The sequence below is a fragment of the Symsagittifera roscoffensis genome, chromosome 2, assembly GCF_963678635.1.
Source record: "Symsagittifera roscoffensis chromosome 2, txSymRosc1.1, whole genome shotgun sequence".
In the NCBI taxonomy this organism is placed as follows: Eukaryota; Metazoa; Xenacoelomorpha; order Acoela; family Convolutidae; genus Symsagittifera; species Symsagittifera roscoffensis.
Window position 1 is genome coordinate 17,217,476 of NC_087063.1, and position 19,575 is coordinate 17,237,050.

The window sequence follows — 19,575 nt, forward strand, 5'->3', positions numbered from 1 at the left end:
CGTGAATACATCAACCACCCCAAGCATACTAACACAAAAGAATTTTTAGCCATCACCTTACCCTCATTCCCACAATACACCTTAAACACCCCCCACGACACTAACGAAACACGCAACTTTGTAGATGAATACGTTTTAATGCCCACTCTCTCTTGGACCTCATATTATCATTTTACTAACCCTCTTTGCTTACCTTTATCTAACACTCACATCGATATAGAGCGAAATACGGACATGCTATATCGACTCACTACACCACTAACCGCTAGACAATTTACTTACGTTGGATATAAAAAATCACTAAAAACACACACTGCACCTAGAGCTAACGAATATACACTCGAATACTATGATCACAACATCATCAGAGCTAACCAAGATCAATTCTTAGACGACGATCGCTTCGCTAATCCACAAATTACCGAGAAATTTTTCATCAAGACACCATATATATTTACACTAAACATCTTCGACCGAAAGTTTGATCACATTATTTCAGAAGCACTAACAGACACACAAGCATACGAAAGTTTTAAAGAACGCTTCCAAATATTTTCACTAACCTTTCATTTCCTTGCACCACACGAAAGAGATTTACACTGCTCACACGATATTATGTTGCGCACTAAACACATATAGTTATTATCGCTTCATCCAAAATCACTTTGACCTACACACACCCTCTAGACAACCACACCATCGATTTCAATTCATTAATTCCAAATACACTTCACCATTTTTCCTAAATTTCACATATTGTATTAAAGATACTAACCTTCATGGTATTCTTCGTAATTATGATCCCATAACCCAAATGTACATCTTCTGTCCCATCACCAAGACCTTCAACGCCGAAGAATCCCGACCCTTCCTTATCCCGCACGAGTTTGTACAACCTATAGAAATCCCAATTTTAGAATTCATCCACAACACTAAATTCAATCACAAATTATATAATCTAATCCAAAACACACCTTATGAGTTTGCAGTTGGCACTGAAGAACTAACCACTATCAAGGCACTCCAATTGCTTTGGCCACTGCTTCAGACTAAAAATATCATCCGCATCTTAGCTAAACTACTAACAACTTCAGAACTAATTCACGACATCTTCCCCCACGGTTTTTTCCCCGACGACTAAACAGGTAAGTATGAATTAAATGAATATAACTAACTAATTGAAATATTAAAAAACTCACCATACTTTATCCATGTTTTATTTAGATTTTTAGCCTTCATCCGACAATCACCTACAAAGACCACAAAAGACAAATAAAAATCGCAAATTTCATCAAACAGATTTCAAAAATTCTATTAATCTCTTACACTTATAAATTTATAAATTTAATACCAATGCAATAAATTCATTTCTAAAATTTTCCCCACAAGCAGTAAATCTAATTATAATGAAAATTTGTAACTTAAAATTCCCCCATAACTAGCAGTAAATTTCCAAATTCTATGCAGTAAATTAATGAAATGCAATTGCAGTACTAACCTTTTGATATTTTCATTCATTCGCACAGAAATTCTATCCACACTCGCACAGCTCGCCCACGAAGAATTGTTTAAAATAATGAATTTCAGTTTCAAGTTTTCACACTCAACAACTCTAACATATAATAACATGTTTCAAACTTTCCTTTAACCCGGTTGGAAAGGAATCATATACTAAACAAAACTAACCAACGCAGCTTACTAAATACCACAAATCATAAAATAACAGCATGACTAAGAAAAGGAAACCAACGGTACCCAAACCGGATTAACCCAGTTTAAAACTGGATAATTTATTCTTTTGAAGACTATTATAAAGTCTAAGAAAGAAATAATAAAACACAAAAAAGTCGAAAGACAAACCCATACCACAAACAATTTGATTTTTGAAAAAAGGACACAACCAACAAAACATAAGAAAAACCACAACAAACCCAACATAAAACGTTGTCACATAACAGGACCCCTCACAAAAACCGCATGAAATCATACTCCCACTCCTGGCCTAACCCACCAGGAAGGACGTCCTGAGCATGCTCTATAGCCGGCCTAACCCACCGTGCTACACCCACGCTTTGTGACCACACCTCTATTTTTAATAAGAGCTACTCAAGTGTGAGTAACTCTTCAAAATAACCGAACTAAAACAAAAAGCTTTTGTGAAAACAACTAACTAAAATCATAACTAAAAAATATTAAACTAATAAATGTTTTATAAAATGTAAATTACATTATGCAATACATAGATCAGAATACAACACCAAGGACGAACATCTAAAGACAGAACGACCCCACTACACTCGAGAGAGAATGACCAACCACAATCGATATGCCACTCACAATCACAACTCAAAGGATTTAGAGTACGACTTGACTTCGCAGAAAAGGACTTCATTGAACTAGACCAATGACCACCTCGATGTTCAAGTATACGTACAGATCCGAGTAACCAGGCATCCCCTCCACGCACAATCTCCACGCCATTCCCAAACTAGATCAGACACAAAAGAAGTTCTCCACGCAGAACAGAAAAACCTGACATAGCCAACCATTCTGAAATCAGATTTGAGTTTGTTGCAAAGACTTAGTCGTTGTCACTAGAAGACACAACGTCTTATGTCTCTAACTCCAGCTTCCTGGAACTTCTTTAACAAAAAGGAAACAGAAGAAATAAGATGTTCGCCAAACACCAACTTCCATCATCCATCCTTCGAATTGCAGAAGAACTATTCTAAAAAACTCTGTAAAACCCGGATGGGTGGAACCTGATCTAAACTACATTTTATGATTGGATAATTTAGATATTTTACCAATGTAAAGTATTTAATATTAACCAATCATGATCCATCTAACTAACAACCCACTTATTTGTAAGTGCTGAAGTTACTTGTAATTTCAGCACCAGAGAGATTTGAATTTAACTTAGAAATTAGTTGGACTCTCCCGAGCACTTCAGCAGCCGCAATAAACCAGTATACCCTAGATCTATTGAGCCTAGCAGAGACTAGTTAAACAACCTGAGACTAGATAGTATAAGAGTAAGATTAGGATCGGTATTAGACTAAGAAGTTGCACGAATCTATCCGGCCGAAAATAAGATAGCGTGACGAGCAGACGGTGTACCCTATCCGAAATTACTCTATGAGTTAACCAACTCGGTCCTAACTCAAAACTACATTCTTTTACATTGACATGCTAATCGACACACATGCTAATAGACTGGTCCCCTATCTTGTCACCTATGCGAACGAAACTATTTCGGAGATAGTTTCTTGTTCTTACTTGAGTCATTTCTAGCAAAGTCTATTTTCAGCCGTTTGTCATGGGAACAACTAATATCAAGTCATGTCAATTTTCTCAAAACCTTCTTATTTCTAAGAACGATAACTTAATTTGATGCCAAACAGTATAATTAGACCGATCAAAGAAAGTATCAAAGCGTTTGACTGAGCTGTGCTTAACTATAATAGCAGCACCGTATCTGTTTGTGAACCACGCTAACGTCAAACCACCTTTCAAACTGCACATACCATATAAGGTCATTGACACGTGACTCATAAAATCTGATGATAACTATAGCAACACCATTATCAATCTTGAGCAGCCTTGCAAATGGTTTTATAGATATAGCTGTTGATGACTAAGCATCGAAACAAACTATTAGCAATCACTTGTCTGCGGACTTCCGAAACTACATTCAGTAAAACAGCAACAAAAATTGATTCACCGATTTGAAATACCTATCTCAATTTCTTTTTAATTCAAAATTAGTTATCTAATTAAAATTGAAATTTTTCAATTATATCTCGTTCTGGACATGAAAAAATATCTCAAACAACATAAATGCAGACAATAAAAATTTATTTACAGTCTATAAACTCTAATTATCATCATCATTTCTCATCCGCCGGTCGGATTCGGATAAGCAGTCTAGTCATAGTGAGTTACTGGTACTGACACAACAAAAAGGTGATTAACTCGTTCTTCAACTTACTGCATCTAGCATCTTTTAGCACAACAAATACTTTAATTTACAACTATATACAATATTGCTCATTCAATCACTCATAAGAGACCTGGACGCTTGCCTTTTACTCATCGCGGTCGGCGGATTAATCATCCCCAAATACACTTTTTTCAATTGCCTCTCTTGTTCTTTTTTTTAAATCTTTTCCTTTGTTCTATGTTGCTATAACTCGCATCTCACGCCTTGAATATTTAGATTTCTGTTATCAGAAATTGTACTTCAATTTCAGCAGAATCCGTTTTTTTTCAAATTCACCTCAAAGTCCTTCGTTTTTTTCTGTTCTCAAATTTTAGAAAAAGTTATCCGAACTATTTTTGAGCCCATTGAACTTTCAACTAAAATTTTATCCTTTAATTTTCATTAATTTACACGCCCCTGAAATTGCTGCCACATTCGGGTCAAATCTATTACATCGCATATTCCGATTTCACTTTTTGAGTTAACTGCGAATGAACATTTGTTGTAGAATGTTCCTGCCACTGTCTCTCCCTCCTGTCAGCTCCAAACAGGTCCCTGACACCACAGACGCATTCTTCAGTTGTAAGTTCATTTTTGACACAGATCCAAACTAGAAGGTTTTCACTCTTTCCCACCATTTTTCGAATGCTATGCTTATCGTTCCGGAGGTATTGAAGTACAAAATTCATCAGATCAGGGAGTTTTAGAGGTGAATCTTCTTTTTTATAGTAAAAGGGGCATTTGGCTTTTAGGCACAAGTATGATAGTTGGGCCCCTGGTACTACTATGATAGTGGTCCCTTGCAAATAACCAGGTCCCTTGAGAATAAGACACCTAGAGCTCTCAAATTGTTTAATAATTATGATTACGCCTTTCAAAAAGATGTCGCAGTATATTTCAAACAAATTTCATGTTTTGTTACCTCTTAAAACCTCCCCCCTCAGCATTATAAGGTTGAAAATTAAAAATAAAACCTCCAATAGTGGGTTTTGATGACAAATAAGTCAACCCAATTATATGGTTGTTAAACCGTGAAATAAAGTAAAGCGAGCAAATTTCAATATATAAACAATAGTGATTGCAATTTCAATCTGAAAAATTTCTGGCTGAATATATTTTGCAAGATTTTTAAAATGAATAATTTATACACAAATTAGTTTTCGAAATTATAACATGCGAAATGCATGCGGGACCTGTCTATCATAGTTGCTTTTTCGAGGGACCACTCTATCATAGATGAGTCCCGAAGAAAAATTTTTAAAAGACCTTAAAAGCTTCAAAATTGTGGTTTGCAATTTATGTTTACTTCTGTTTTTGAAATTTTTCGCAAAAATTTCGGGACAGCTTTCATATTTGCTTTCTCCTGGGACCCAACTATCATACTTGTACCGGTTTTAATCATACTTGTAGTGACCATACATGGTCACAAGAGTTTAATTGAAATTGGGGTTTTTGTATCGCAAAAATTTTCCTTTCAGGTGAATCAATACCTTCTCTTCTCTCCCCTTCCAAGCGAGTGTTGAGTCCTATACAACCCAGCAGTCTAGACGAACACATATCAGCGGGGAGCACGCCTTCCCGAATCCTTCCTTTCCTCTACCTCGGGGGATCTAAAGATGCCTCAAACAGTCATTACCTCAAAACTCACAACGTGCAATTCATCATTAACTGCGGATGCAACGACAAGATCCCGACAACTACTTTGAACTACAAATCAGGGAAGTCATATCACAAACTTCAGGATCAGACAATCACGCAAAACAAACTCAAGAAAAATGACTCATATGTGACAAAAACAGAATATTCGGAAAAGAGCGATGAAAATGGGGCAATATATAGTCGACAGATTTCGGAACCGACTGAGTTGCGAAATGGGACAAAGAACGAGCACACTTCACCAAATGGTCAACAAGTTTTAAACATAGCAGCCTTAGACTCGCCACAGCAAGATTTAATGCAATATTTTGTACAGATCATCAAATTTATAGGTAAGAAATGACACTTAATTCAAAACATACTTAGTTCTAGGTGCAAAAAAAACGACCTTTTATTATTATTACTTGCCGCGAAAGTAGCATTAAATTCACCCAACCCTCAGGAACACGATACCCTTGCCAGCATGACTTTTAGAACTATTGACTTTCATTATTCGTCCCAAATCAAAAATTATTTAAAGCAGTTACTTCGGAACCAAAATACATACTTACCTGAGGGTGAAATGGTTTTTGGTAAAAACTTTTCAATGCCCATTCTCGCGATAATCCTATAGATCCCTGTCGCTACATCAAACTGCCGAAAAATAAACTGCTGAAAATTAAAGTATTTATAAATTTATGGGCTATACTTTTTCATGTATTAAAGCATGATCGCTCCTGAAAAACTTAACTTATGATGATCACAAAGATTTCAAGTTTTCTGTTTTAGAAAGAGGTCGGCTATCAAACAGTTCTGTGCTTGTTCACTGCTCTGCGGGAATCTCTCGTTCGGCCACCCTCGTGGTCGCCTACGTCATGTGGTACCTGAAACTTCCTTTTATGACAGCCTACAAATACGTGCAAAACACGCGTCCCCAAATATCACCCAATCTTAACTTCGTGGGGCAATTGGTCCAATTCGCATCCGAGTTGAGTCGTGACGAGTCGGAAATTCTATCACGAATCGGATTTACTAACTCTCGACTACAAAAAAGCGACCCGAACCTGCCTGTAGCAACAAACTCATGCCGAAAAAGATCAATCAGCGAAAATGTTCCAGAGAAGACAGTGACTAAAAACCGAAAACAATTGACGAACGACTTGAACTCTTTTCAGTGATATGTGATAGTTTTTACAGCCTTAAAATTATTTATACATATAGTTGGGTGACTAATTATTGTACCTAGTTAGTGTTTCAAAAATAAACTTAGAACATGCGTTTTTATCTGTAACAAAATATGTTTCAGGGGCGGATTTAGGGGGGAGGGGGCTGACGCCCCTCCCTCAGGGATTCAACCCCCCGCCGACCCAAAGGGTCCCCCCATTGAACTATTTTAAGATATCGATTTTTGGCTGACGGACCCCAAAATTTTTCTAAAGGCACCTTTGGCGCCTTTATATACTAATTAAGAGGGGAGAGCGCGCGCCGAAAAAAGGCGATTTTTGGGCAAAAATTTCCATAAAGTGCCTATAAACTTTTTTTTGGCCTGTTTTTTTTTCAAAAAATTCTGCCTGCGGCGCAGAAAATTTGGCCCAACCAGGGTCTTTTTATTACTTTGGTAGAGCTCGGAAAGTCAAATTAGTCGACCTAAATAAAAGGTCGAGAAAATTTTCGATTTTTTTTTAAAAATCCGCCCCCCCCTCGAGAAAATCCTGAAATTGCCCCTGATATGTTTCTCGACAATATCGAACGAATCATGACTGAAATGGCCTTAAAATGATATTTAACTCTACTTCCTACAACATATTTTTGTAGCACCTTATCTTACAGAAATAAAACATGCGAATAATTCAGAAAGACCGCCAAGCTATCGATGAAGAAAAATGGTCGAAACAGGGATGAGGAGTTGGAAAGCAAAAATGTTCAGATCAGTGCTTCTCGACAAAAAAAAAGTTCTGAAAGCTCATATTGCAGCTGGAACTTGGGTTAAAAGGGCTTCAATATAATATATGACTCAAAGCTAAGCTACATTCTGTTGCGGTGCCATAACTGGCAAGAAAAAACACCCGAATGCAAAAAGCCTCCACGCTTTCTGTGTTAGGAACAACGTACGTAGCGGATTGAAGTGCAACTACAACTGAGGATTTATTTACCAGAAGTTTTGCTGCCATTTTTTGCAGGGTGCGAAGAAAATTGAGTGATGAAAAAAATGTTGAGCAGAAAAATAAACTTGATGCACATCGCTGGACCGCATCAATTGACCAGAAGACAAGCAAGGAAATCAGTAGTAAATTCGCAATTAATTGATTTCTTTTTCAAATAAGGCAAAGAGTAAAAAGACCTAACAAACTCCCTTCCATTTACTGGAGCCAAGTCAAATTGGAACATCAAACGCCCTTCAAAAAAACGTTCCTTTAATTGAATATGTTCAATTTTTCCGAAAACTCTTACAAAAAAATAAAATAAAACGAAGCATAAATTGATTGAGAAAAGATAACTGGACTAGAAAAACCATAATAGTATTTTGAGAAATATTCACGTCAAAACAATTACCAATTTTCAATTCCATAGACAAACAAACATTCCAATCAGACAAAACAATAATACCACAGAAAAATAATTAAACCAAATTTTATACAAAAACTGTTATTGAAATGAAAATTATAAATATGACACACCGTTAAGTATTTCTAAAAAAATAAAAAACCCGAGAACGAAATCAATAATAGCTGGACGTGAAAAAAAATCACCAAAACTTGAAAGAAAAGAGTGTAAAAGATATTGCTACTTGTTCAATAATATCTATATGATAAAAACCAAAAAAATAAAAGATGCATTAGGACAAAAAGTGGAAATTAACTCAAATAAACATAGCAAAACTTCCGATAGGCTTAATTTTAGATATGACAGAAGTTCAGACTTGCAAAAACTCACGAATTTAGGCGAAAAGATAAGCAAAAAACTCACGAAGTTATATACCAGCATCAGAAAAAAGTATGCAAAATTATCCAGTTGCACAACCAAAGAATCAAAAAATTTTCAACGCTCAACTTATTTTTTAACACTGAGGCGAAGTTGTACTTCGCATACACAAGCAAAAATATGACCGATAACGCTATTGGAAAAAACTGAATTAGTAGACCTTTGAATCTACAAAATATCTTAATTGACGCACGCCAACTATGAGTCTGAATAATTATAAAGTGACGCAGGCCAATTATGACGCATTAGTAGTACCAGTCAATTTGAAAAAAAAATTTACCAACTAACTTGACTCAATTCATAGAGCGGACGCATTTTGGCTAGTATACGAAAAAGCTCATGAAAAACATCCGATGCTTCCCAGATTCGAAACCTCTTTTCTGTTGCTGGTTCCCTACCTCTACGCAACAGATCCATGGTACCTTGAACCTAAAGTGCGTTTAGTAATAAAAGATTCTGTTAATATCCTTAGTATTAGCTGTACTTAATAGCTGGTTAATGATCAAAATGAACACTTTCAAAGTAAACACATTTTGTCGCAACAATATTTGCGACTTAAGTTGAAAAAAAGTTCATACTATAACAAGCTTTGCTTGTGTAAAAAGATGTTTTTTTTTATTTCAAATTTTCTTAAGGGATTTGAATCTACTCAGAAAAAACGACAAAAATTGATAACAAAAAAACTGTAAAAAATTAAGCAATTTGACTGGTTGAGGTAGGAAGTAGAAAATCATTGAGGTAAGTGCAAGAATAACACAGTAATTTTTCATATCAAAACAGTCTTTTCATGTTTAAATGTATATGGGCTTTTTAAAGACAGCCGCCGTTAAGGGAATAATTTCAAGTATTCATTTTTTTCTCAATCTAGTTGGTCTTAAAGTTATCGAATATTTTGAAGAATCAAAATACTATGTAACAAGACGGAAAAAGCCGACACCCAAATGCTGAAAGTCAATAAAAAAAAATTGGAAAAAAACGTATTTGAAAGAAATTCATGCACCACCCACACAGTATCTACGGCTTCTGTATGCGTTTTGCATAAAAATGGTATACAAAACTCAGAAACTAAACCGACACAGCTAAAGTCAACAAGCATGAAGCCAAAAAACAATCAGCAAAAAATTAAAACTTTGAAATTCTACAATTAAACACACAATGGTTAGAATTCTAGTCCAAAAAATACTATTAGTTACTAGTTTTAGTGGCTAGTAGTTAAATTGGAATTTTACGGAACTGAGCTTGCCAGCAGAACAAATGATTCAAGTGGATTTTGTTAAATAAGTTTTTAACCCAAAATATATTTCGATTTCACAATGCTTGCTAATCGCAAAGGTAAAACAGAGCTGCCGTGCCTTTTTAAACGCATAAGTTTCACTGATTGGCTATAGAGTAGCAGTCTACGATCTGCAATGCATAATTTTTCATCCTGAAAATAGAATTTTCAAACCAATATTCTCGATGAATGATATATTCATTGAAGTTCGGTTTCAAATTTAATTGAAAAAAAAAAAACAACGAGCGTAAAGTATCATCAAGTGTTTAAATAAGAAGCATGCTTTTTCAAATCTTGAATTTCAACCAGAAATGCAAAATGCAACGTATGTTTTTGTATAAAAATTATAAATGGGAGCTTTTTTTTTCAATTTGTTTTAGATATTTCTTCCGTTTTTCTCTTAGCAAATGAAAGAGAAATGAATAGTCTAATAAGTTATAAACACGGGAAACAATAGCAAACAATAACAAAATCGAGGTTAGCTTCGATATGATTACATGGGAAATTTAGTCTGAAAAACGGAAAAATTCAGACCCGCCACTGCGAGAAATTATTAATTTGCATTTGAAATCAAAAGCATGACCAAACTGCTGAGTTTTAAAACACCTTTGAATCAGTCCTTTACAGGCGTGGAAAATCTCTGCCACATACCATGGTGAAATGAGGGTGGCGAGGGGGGACTGTATTTAGATCCATCGGCGCACCTTCAACTTCCGCCACATCCATTTCACTGATGTAAATGGAATAATATTTTTAGTTTATAAATTTAAAAAAATTTAGCAATAATATCTATTCATTCCTTACTTGCATGCATGGCGCCAAACTGATTCTCTGAATTATTTTTTAAACAAAATATTCAACCAATTTTCCAACAAAGGAATTTTCATCATAGTTATCACATGAAACTTTTGGACAAAAAGCCATTTATGCTTTGTCGCTTTGTTGCATACTTTACTTGAAGCTTGAGAATTCAATTTATCTCGTCACAGCGGGGCTTCTTAAAAATAATGTCTCTTAAAATTAAAAAAAGTCGTTTTAACCCTAAGTTATTTTTTTCAGGCATCCTAATTTGCCTTTCGACATCAATTTACGTGAGCTTGAAAGCATCAAACATACAAACGTTCTCCAAACTCGATTTTCATATGCCTTATTTATTTGAAGGTTACCTAGAAACTTCTAATCCGAAGACCATAGACTTCAACATGGAATGTATGAAAAGAGAGCGGCCATACAGAAATACCACTCATCCGGACGCCCCTTTCAACTTTATGCCTCCAGGTAGCGATGAAGATTATGAAGCCAAGTTGAAGCAAAATTTTAAAGTCAGGCTTGTTAAACTTGCGCCTCAACCTCTCATTATACAGTTTTAAGCCTCCTTTTTAATACTAGATAATTGTTAATAATTCACTTCTATTGTAACTGAATAATAATCGCCTCAGAAAAATTGACCTCAAAAAAATTGAGCCGGCTGAACTTTTACGCGAATCGAAATAGATTTAGCATAAATGATGAAAACTTTGAACTGCTCAAAATTTCAGCAATATAAAACATGAAGCTACTAGATACCTCAAAATATTGTCAGTACCAAATTGCAAAAAACCGTTGTCCAAACGCTGATTGAGAGTATCTACACAATCAAGTTTTTCCGAAATACAGATTAATCCAACTCTAAATACAGATTTTCCAGCCTTTTTTGCCGCATTTTTTTCTGCCATTTTGGTCATGCATCTATTAGTCGCTGTTATATTACGATCTTCACGTTTAAAAAAAAATTGCGACTAATGACTTCACTAGCCGTGTTCTCCGATATGATGTTTCATTTCGAAAATGAAATGATTCGGTTTTTTCGATATTACTTTATACATTTTTTGCTTGTCTTCGCTGTTTATTTGATTAAAGCTTGATTATTTCGTATTTTTCATTGAAGTTGGAAAAATGAAGATTGTAGTGACTGTTTTCGAAGAATGTTTCTCTCTATCGAGAGTGGTGGCAAACTCCGCTTCGCATGTCTAAAAATAAATGTTTCAAAAAGGCCAAAACTTTAATTCAAGTAATTCAGTTGAAATGCTCATCGCTCACTTCCTTTAGGTGATCAAATGCTGTCAAATATATCACGCAACATCTCAATTTGTGATCCATCTGCAACTAATCTACGACTGATCATCATTTTTAGTCGATTTGCAGCAACCGATCAACGCAATGCTGTACGCGAAACGTGGGGTGCAATTAACCATTACAAAGCGTCTTCCTTGTATGGAAATTGGTCTTATTTTTTCCTTGTCGGAAAACCGACGAATGAATCCGACAGAGAACTGATCGAAACAGAGATGAAAACTTTCGGAGATGTTGTTTCTGCTAATGTTAGCGAAGGATATTACCTTATAACTTACAAACTACTCGTGGGTTTAAAAATCGCGTCATGCTACTGTCCGAAAGCTGATTATGTAATCAAAACAGACGATGATACTTACCTACGAATAGCGAGACTCGATTATGTAATAAATGCTCAACAACTGCTAGCTGATAGTGAAATTGACGAAGAAATGAACCCAGAACAAAACGTACAGACAAATTCGAGTAATAATACCAGTAAAATTAATAAGAAGCGCAGTAGAATATTCACAGGAGCCGAATGCTCAATTCGACAGGTTTTAAGAAACAACGGCCTGCAAAGTGTCAGCAAGAACGAATATCCGGACCAAAAATTTCCCTTTTTCTGTTTCGGGGCGCTGTACATAATATCAATGACTTCCGTACACGAGTTAGCAATAGACTGTCCACATCATTGCACAGGCCAAAATGAATCGAACTTCGCCCAAAATCTGAAGAAAAATTGCTTCACAAAGCTTGAAGATGTATTCATTGGTTCCTGTATTTCGTTCACGCAACAATCAAAAACAAGGAAAATTCCTTTTGGTGAAAATCTTGGAATTTATATATGGAATGCCAAAAGTAAACAGAAAGCAAAAGATGTGCCAGCTAAAGAACATATTGCCTCACATCCACACCGAAAGCCTCAAAACATGATAGATACACATAACTTCTACTCGAATGAACATGTGGCATACATTTAAAAAATTTAAGATTAAGTCGGGTCTAATATACAGCAGCAGGGGCGGATTTAGGGGGGGGGGGGGGGGGCGGACGCTTCCTTCAGGGATTCGATCCCCTGCCTAACCAAAGGGTCCCCCTTTGGTACTTTTTAAGAAATCCATTTTTGGCCCACCGACACTAAAATTTTTCTAGAGGCGCCTTTGGCACCAATATATACTAACTTTGAGGGGGGCGCGCGCCAAAAAACTCTTTTTTTTGTCAAAATTTTCCAAAAAACGCTTTTTGCAAGCGGCGCAGAAATTTTGACCAAAACAGGGTCATTGTAGTGCTTTGGTAGAGCTCGAAAATCAATTTGGTCGACCTAAAAAAAAGGTCAAATTGTTCGAAAATTTTTTGAAAATCCCCCCCCCCCCTCGAGAACATCCTAGATGCGCCCCTGTACAGCAGGGAAAACTTTTTCGGATATCGTTCGAATCTCCAATGATTCTCTTGAACATGATATATCTCTCAACCATTTCTGAAAAAGATTTGTAATACATGCTTTTGCGTGGAAAAAAAATCACACCTGAAGACTTAGTTACTTCAATCTTAATGGTCGCCACAATAAACCAACAAATTTGTTAAATCAAAATCAGCTTTTTTTTCTCAAAAAAGAGTACACGTGAAAAAGTAAAATGAGTTGAAAGATTTTTAGTAAACAAAAAAAGCTATCAGCTAAATTTAACCGCAGAATAGTTTCGAAATTCGCAAACTGGCTGAATTAAGAAGACCGATTAGAATTAGGGCAAAGATATAACGTCAAAAAATTATTGCGAAGCTAAGAAATGCGAAGCTATGAAAAAATTTTTAAATCTAAAGCTAAGGCTAATATGAGAATGTTTTTGGGATAAAAAACTTTAATTTGCTGAGATTTCAAAGCTTTTGAAGGCATTTCACCTTTCTAATGAAAAAAAAACAAAATTTCACAAAAATACAGCACAGAAGCGAACTGCACTTTGCAAAGACAAGCGAGAAACGGCACTAAATTTGGACAAAACTCAAATGAGGAAAAAACAAGCGTTAAAAAGTTTTGCTGTGCTTGAATATTTTGACTATTCCGAGGGCTATTACTTGATGTGTAAAAACACTTTGGGCGTACTTGCTTATGCAGGGAGCTTTTCGAAAAATTTCTATTCATTGAAACCAATACCTCAGATTTGTTTGAGAGGGATAGTTTTCGAGAAAACGAATAAAAATCAAAAATATGGGTCAAATATTTCCCCACAGACTTTTTCGAAAGCTGTAGACAGAGGGGTCAAGTAAAAAGAGAGAGACTCTAGGGGAGTATGCAGGCTCACAGGGGAGTAGGCGGTCTTTCAATTGATACCCCTTTTTTGAAAAAAAAATTAGTAATAAAAAGAGACAAACTAAAATTTTTTCAATAAACTTGAAAATAATTTTCTATAAAAAAGAAATTCCAACAAACCGAATGGTCAATATACAACGCACTTGAAGTGCGGAGGGGAGCGTTAAAATTAGGTTTTCATTGAAACTACCTAAAATTAGGTCATCAGGCCGAATAAAAATAGGCCGAAATAATTTAAGCCGAGAAACTTTTTTAGCAAAACAAAAAAAGGAAACACGAAGTCAAGTAAAAATACAAATTGTAGGAGTAAACAAAACACTAAACGCAGCAATAAAAAATGCGCGCAGCAAAAAAGGCAATTCCAAGATTTGACAAATAAGCCGACAACAGATAAGCAGACAAATAATTGGCCGATAATTCTATTTGAAACAGAATACTTCCCATTTGAAAAAAAACAGATCCTGGTCAGATTCGAACCCAGGACCTTTGCCGTCCCAACCCGAAAAACAACTATATTCCGATTTGATAATGCTTGCTAATTGCACGCGTAATGAAACATTCACAGCATCTCAGGCTGATTGTTTTGTTGAAAGGCGATAATACATAAAAGTGAAATCGGAAGCACAGTGAAAGTTAGACCATTCCTACTGTGACGACTCTTCTTCATCCATATTCGCTAAAATAAGGATAGTTCATGAACGATTTGAAAAGAAAGGATACGGGACTTTTTTATTTACAAGCCAAGCTACATATTTTTTTAAAAAAAATCTGAATGCTTCAAGCTAACTAAATTGCATGTTTTTAATAGGTTTGAGTTAGTTTTCAGTTTAATAAGTAATATGAATAATATGATTGCTCAGTTAAGTGATTCCAATGAATGTGACTCGATTCCTGTTGTTGTGACGACCCCTCTGCACGTTTCGTTGAGTCTCTTCCCTACTTTGAAGTAATTACTGACTAGCAGCATAAAAATAGCTGCAAAAACCAACACTCCTCCAGCATATTGTAAGTAGGTGTACGATTGCACGTCTTCCGGGAAAAGCAAAAGATCCGCAGCGAATAAAATCGGAACTTTTAATGTCATAATTAGAGAAACGATCGGTGTTTTTTCGAACTTATTAGCGAAATACATTGCAAACTGGTTGAAAAAAGATAAAAGAGAGAACGTACAAATGTAAACGAATTGCACAGGTGTCAGGCAAGATATCCATGATGGTCCCACGAATAACATATGAGTGATAGTTCCGAGTACCAAGGTCAAGACTCCCACTGTAAATGAGGTCACTGAAATTGGAACCGGTTTGCTTTTGGTTCCCATCTGACGCAAAAGAACAAAAGCGGTGCTCATGAAAAACGGAACGACCATACTTAAGAGTGCAAACCAATATTGACGTGTAGTAAGCGACCTAGTGGCATCAGCAACTTCAAAAATAGGAATAGGAGGCTGAATAACCAGGACTATTCCCAAGATTGCGACCAATCCCAGGAGTATTTCCAAAATAGGAAGACATTCTTTCAAGATTATTGCACTCATGGTTAGAGCAAATACAGGCGCTGTTTCGTATATGACGGCGTATACTGACAATGGCAAGTTTTGAACACATATTATTCCCGTGGCAATGGCGACTACGCTTATTATTCCGCGAATTCCGAGTACTTTCCAGTTTGACTTGTACACCTCCGAAGGATTCGGCACCTGGTAAAGTTGAACGGCAGCAAAGGCGAAAATATGGGTGACTCCGCGGAAGGATAACAAAGTGGGAAGAGCAATGGCCGATTTCTGAAACAGAAGCAAACCTTATCAAACATTAGGGGGCGGATTGAGAAAGTGGAGGGGTCGAAAGCCTCGGTCTCACGAGTTCGACACTCTCAACAACCAAAGGGTCGCCCTTTGGTTCTACTTTACGTTTTCCGTTTTTAGTTGACGAAGCCTGATATTTTTCTACAGAAGCTATCAGAGCGAATTGCAAAATGTGAGAGGGGGGGGGGGGGGTTCTCTGAAAAAAAACTCAATTTTTGGGTCAAAGCCCCAAAACAACAATTAAATCAACTTTTTATAAATGAAACGATTGACCAGCAGCTCCAAACAGCCCTGTAAATTGAGTTAAGGAAAAAATTACTTGCAGCTTTCAATCCACTTCACACATGAAAAAGAAATTAATATTATGCCCCATTCGCTGTCCCGTAAGCGTTCTTTGAGGAACTTGAAATCGCGAGAAAAAAACTACGAGAAGGCCATTGTTTAGTACCACTTTTTGAGTAGCCTGAACAAAATCCCTAAATGAAAACAATGAGAACTCACCTTGAATATGATGTTGATAGACACGAATGCCAGGCACATTAAACCGGCCAAAAGCTTTCCCAAAATTGGTCGTCTCCCCAATTTCTTTTCGCCGATTTCTTTGCGCGAATCATCTGGACTGCTTTGTTTCTTTTGATTAGGAGACATAAGTTGTGGTTCGCAGATTTTTTTGCATCCATTTAAGCTACACTAATTGCTATCGAAATCGAAATGATTATGAATAACAAGCCATTCAAAATCTGAGAAAGAAAAATACAGAGAGAATGAAATTAGACCAAACAGGCGTGTTGTTTTAATGTGATTAACTTGGTAAATTTTACGTCACTGAAAAGTTTAGTGCAAGTAGTCTTAAAATCAGATAGTTTCAATTGATATGCTTGGATGTTCAAACAGAACAAAAACTCTTCGCTTAAAAGCTACGCAAACAAATATTCAGTATTGGCTAGATGGACCTTATAATCGGATAATTACTCCAAAAATTTGTTGGCTGCGCAAAGGAATGTTTAGGGAGAAGGCTCAGGGAATTGACCTCTCGTCACTCAAAGGTCCCCCTCCTTTCGTACTACTTTAGGTAACGACATCCATTTTCAGCCAACCGACCGTAAATGTTTTCCAAACTCACCTTCGGCCTCAGTAAAATTAACTTTGAGGAGGGAGCGCACGTAGAACAAATTCTATTTTTTGTTCAAAATCTTGGTAAAAAAACGGCATTTTTGGCCAGCTTTTTAAAAACCTGCCAGCGGCGCTTTTACAGCGTTTTTGGAGAGCTTGGTGCATCAATTTGGTCTATCTTAAAGAAATGTCGACAAAACATTGCTTGAGCAGAATAAAGGAGATGAAACTGACGCTAATTAGTTGACCCAAGTCCCCATATGATCATAATCAATGGGAAAATCTGAAGTTTTCGCAACAGAGATGGCGGCTTTTCAAAACACTGAGGCCAAGTGGAGCTTCACACCACCTGCAGTACCACACACAAAAAAAAACGAAAAATGTTGAAAAACTAGGAGAACCAAAATTTTCGTATAACTAGATGAAGGACACCTAGGGCCCAGCGACATCTGGATGCACGTCTTTGATACTTTTTGAAATTGTTATATTGATGTGGCACAAAATGCGTAATTTCAAAAATTGGACTTTGCCCAAAACCTTACTTTTTTCTACTAAATTAGTAGAAAAAAGTGAAAATTTGAGATTTTGGAATTTTCCCAAAGACAACATTTCTTTTACTATAAATTAAAAAAACCACTTCTGCAGAAAAAATTCTCTCCATTGAACTTTTCATCTCAGATTTGATAGGGTACTTCTGAAGAAAAATCAAAAATTTTCCTTAAAACGGTCAAGTTCAAGAACTTGACTTTCCGAAATCCGTAACTTTTTCTTCTGACCGGTGAAGTAGAGAAGCTTCCCAAGACCTGGTTTCTTGATTGAACGCTTAAGAACACTTAATCTGAGAATTGGCGCAATAATTTTCGAGTTAATTCACAAAATTTCAAAAACGGTCGTAGCTTCAAACCTTCAATTGTTTGAAGGCCATAACTTTTTTCAGAAAAAAAAAAACTCGGCGTAGCAAATTACAAAGGTAAGGTTCTAACAAACTGTTGCGACGATTAAACCTATGATTACAGATTTGGCAGGATAGTTATCAGGAAAAGTCTAAAAAACGGTAAGCAAATCAGATAGTTGACATTTCTGAGAATCATAGCGCGTCATATTTGTTTCAAACATTTGCACATAGCCGCTTATGCAGAAGAAATTCGCCCAACTTGTAGTTTCGATTGAACCCAAAAACCCAGGTTTGGCAGGGTAGTTCGCGCAAAAAATCAAGTTTCAAAAAAATGGTAAGACATTTTGACTTTTCCGAGGGCCATAATTTTTTGTGTCTACAAAATTTGGGTGTAGACGCATATGCAAAGGAGCTTTCCACAAATCGTTCTTTGGATTGAACACAACATAACAGATGTAGGTTTTTTCGGTAAAATTCATAAAAATTAGAAAAAACACGCTCAAAAAATCAAAAGATTGATTTTTCCCAGGACGATAACTTTGTGAGTGGCCACTAATGCACAGGTCTTCCCATTACCAATTATCGCCTTTAAACCCACAATATTTGAGAGATTAATTTTCGAGAAACGTTTTTTTCCGGCCATTGAAAATGTGGAGGCACGTAGTATTCTGGTGTTTTAGTTTTCTTTTTTTTTGTTTTCAACGCAAAATCGAGCTCCACAAATTATTATCGGAAAACGTTGAGTGATATATCAAATTACAGCCCTTTCAATCGTGATTTGAAAAACATCAAAAAATTTTCTCAGAATGGAGAAAAACCCGTTTAAAAATTTTGATTTTTGGTCTAATTTCGAGCGATTAAGCTGAGCGAGCAGGTTTAAAATTGCTTATTTATGCTGAATTCAAGCCATGAAAACCTAGTTTTGCTTGCGTTAATTTAGGAGTTTTTTGGCGCCATTTTGGGAATCAAAAGCTTTCAATTTTTTTCAAATTTCAAAAAATGTCTGCAGAAAACTAAAATTTTGAATTTATTGATTTGATTTTTTTAAAATCATTTTTTGATTAAGTTTTCTACAAACTGTTTTCCAACTTTCCTGTTTTATGTCAGTGGATATGCATTTTTTGACTGTGCATACGCTTAAGATCTAGAAAAAATTTTTTGTTTTTTGTAAGACTATGGTCCGAACGTTCTGTGCTATGCTTGTTTCTATTTTGACTTTTTTTGTTTCAGATGAATAAAAAGCAGATAAATGGCAAAAATCCGTTCTATCCGTTCTCTAATGTTGACCTCTTTTTCTTAAACTTCAATCACTATTACTATCAAAATTTGAAATGAGTTAACTACTTTTATATATACATATACATGCACATATATATTTTTCATGTGACCTTTTGATGTTGATTCGATAAATGGCTTTGACTTCAGTTATGTTCAAGGGTAGGTTTCAGGTGGGCATCAGGTACGCCTTTCGCCCACCCACTCCATGAATTTTCGT

General features: G+C 35.9%; 2 protein-coding genes across 5 annotated transcripts in view; one reads left to right on the forward strand and one right to left on the reverse strand.

Annotated features, from left to right (window-relative positions):
- The window catches only part of LOC134839644 (uncharacterized), a 29,191-nt gene extending 22,297 nt beyond the window's left edge, over window positions 1–6,894 (forward strand). For 2 of the 4 annotated variants that reach the window (XM_063855263.1, XM_063855264.1), the window contains exons 2-4: window positions 4,491–4,564; window positions 5,461–5,970; window positions 6,407–6,894. In XM_063855263.1, coding sequence (XP_063711333.1) covers window positions 4,492–4,564; window positions 5,461–5,970; window positions 6,407–6,795 — 972 coding nt within the window. In that variant the 5' untranslated portion in view covers window position 4,491 and the 3' untranslated portion in view covers window positions 6,796–6,894. The other 2 variants (XM_063855265.1, XM_063855261.1) reach the window with 2 other exon arrangements.
- Window positions 6,895–14,988: 8,094 nt separating this feature from the next.
- On the reverse strand, window positions 14,989–16,923 carry LOC134839630 (solute carrier family 35 member G1-like). Its single transcript, XM_063855244.1, has 2 exons — window positions 16,574–16,923; window positions 14,989–16,051 (listed from the first exon to the last, which is right to left on the reverse strand). The coding sequence occupies exons 1-2, from the start codon at window positions 16,718–16,720 to the stop codon at window positions 15,128–15,130; spliced, it is 1,071 nt and encodes a 356-aa protein (XP_063711314.1). The 5' UTR covers window positions 16,721–16,923; the 3' UTR covers window positions 14,989–15,127.
- Window positions 16,924–19,575: the final 2,652 nt, after the last annotated feature.

Excerpts from the sequence above, each read along its gene's own strand:
- LOC134839630 (XM_063855244.1), bottom strand. The coding sequence starts at position 16,720 with ATGTCTCCTAATCAAAAGAAACAAAGCAGTCCAGATGATTCGCGCAAA. Across the intron at positions 16,052-16,573 it reads CTATCAACATCATATTCAAG|AAATCGGCCATTGCTCTTCC; the intron begins GTGAGTTCTCAT and ends CTTCTGTTTCAG.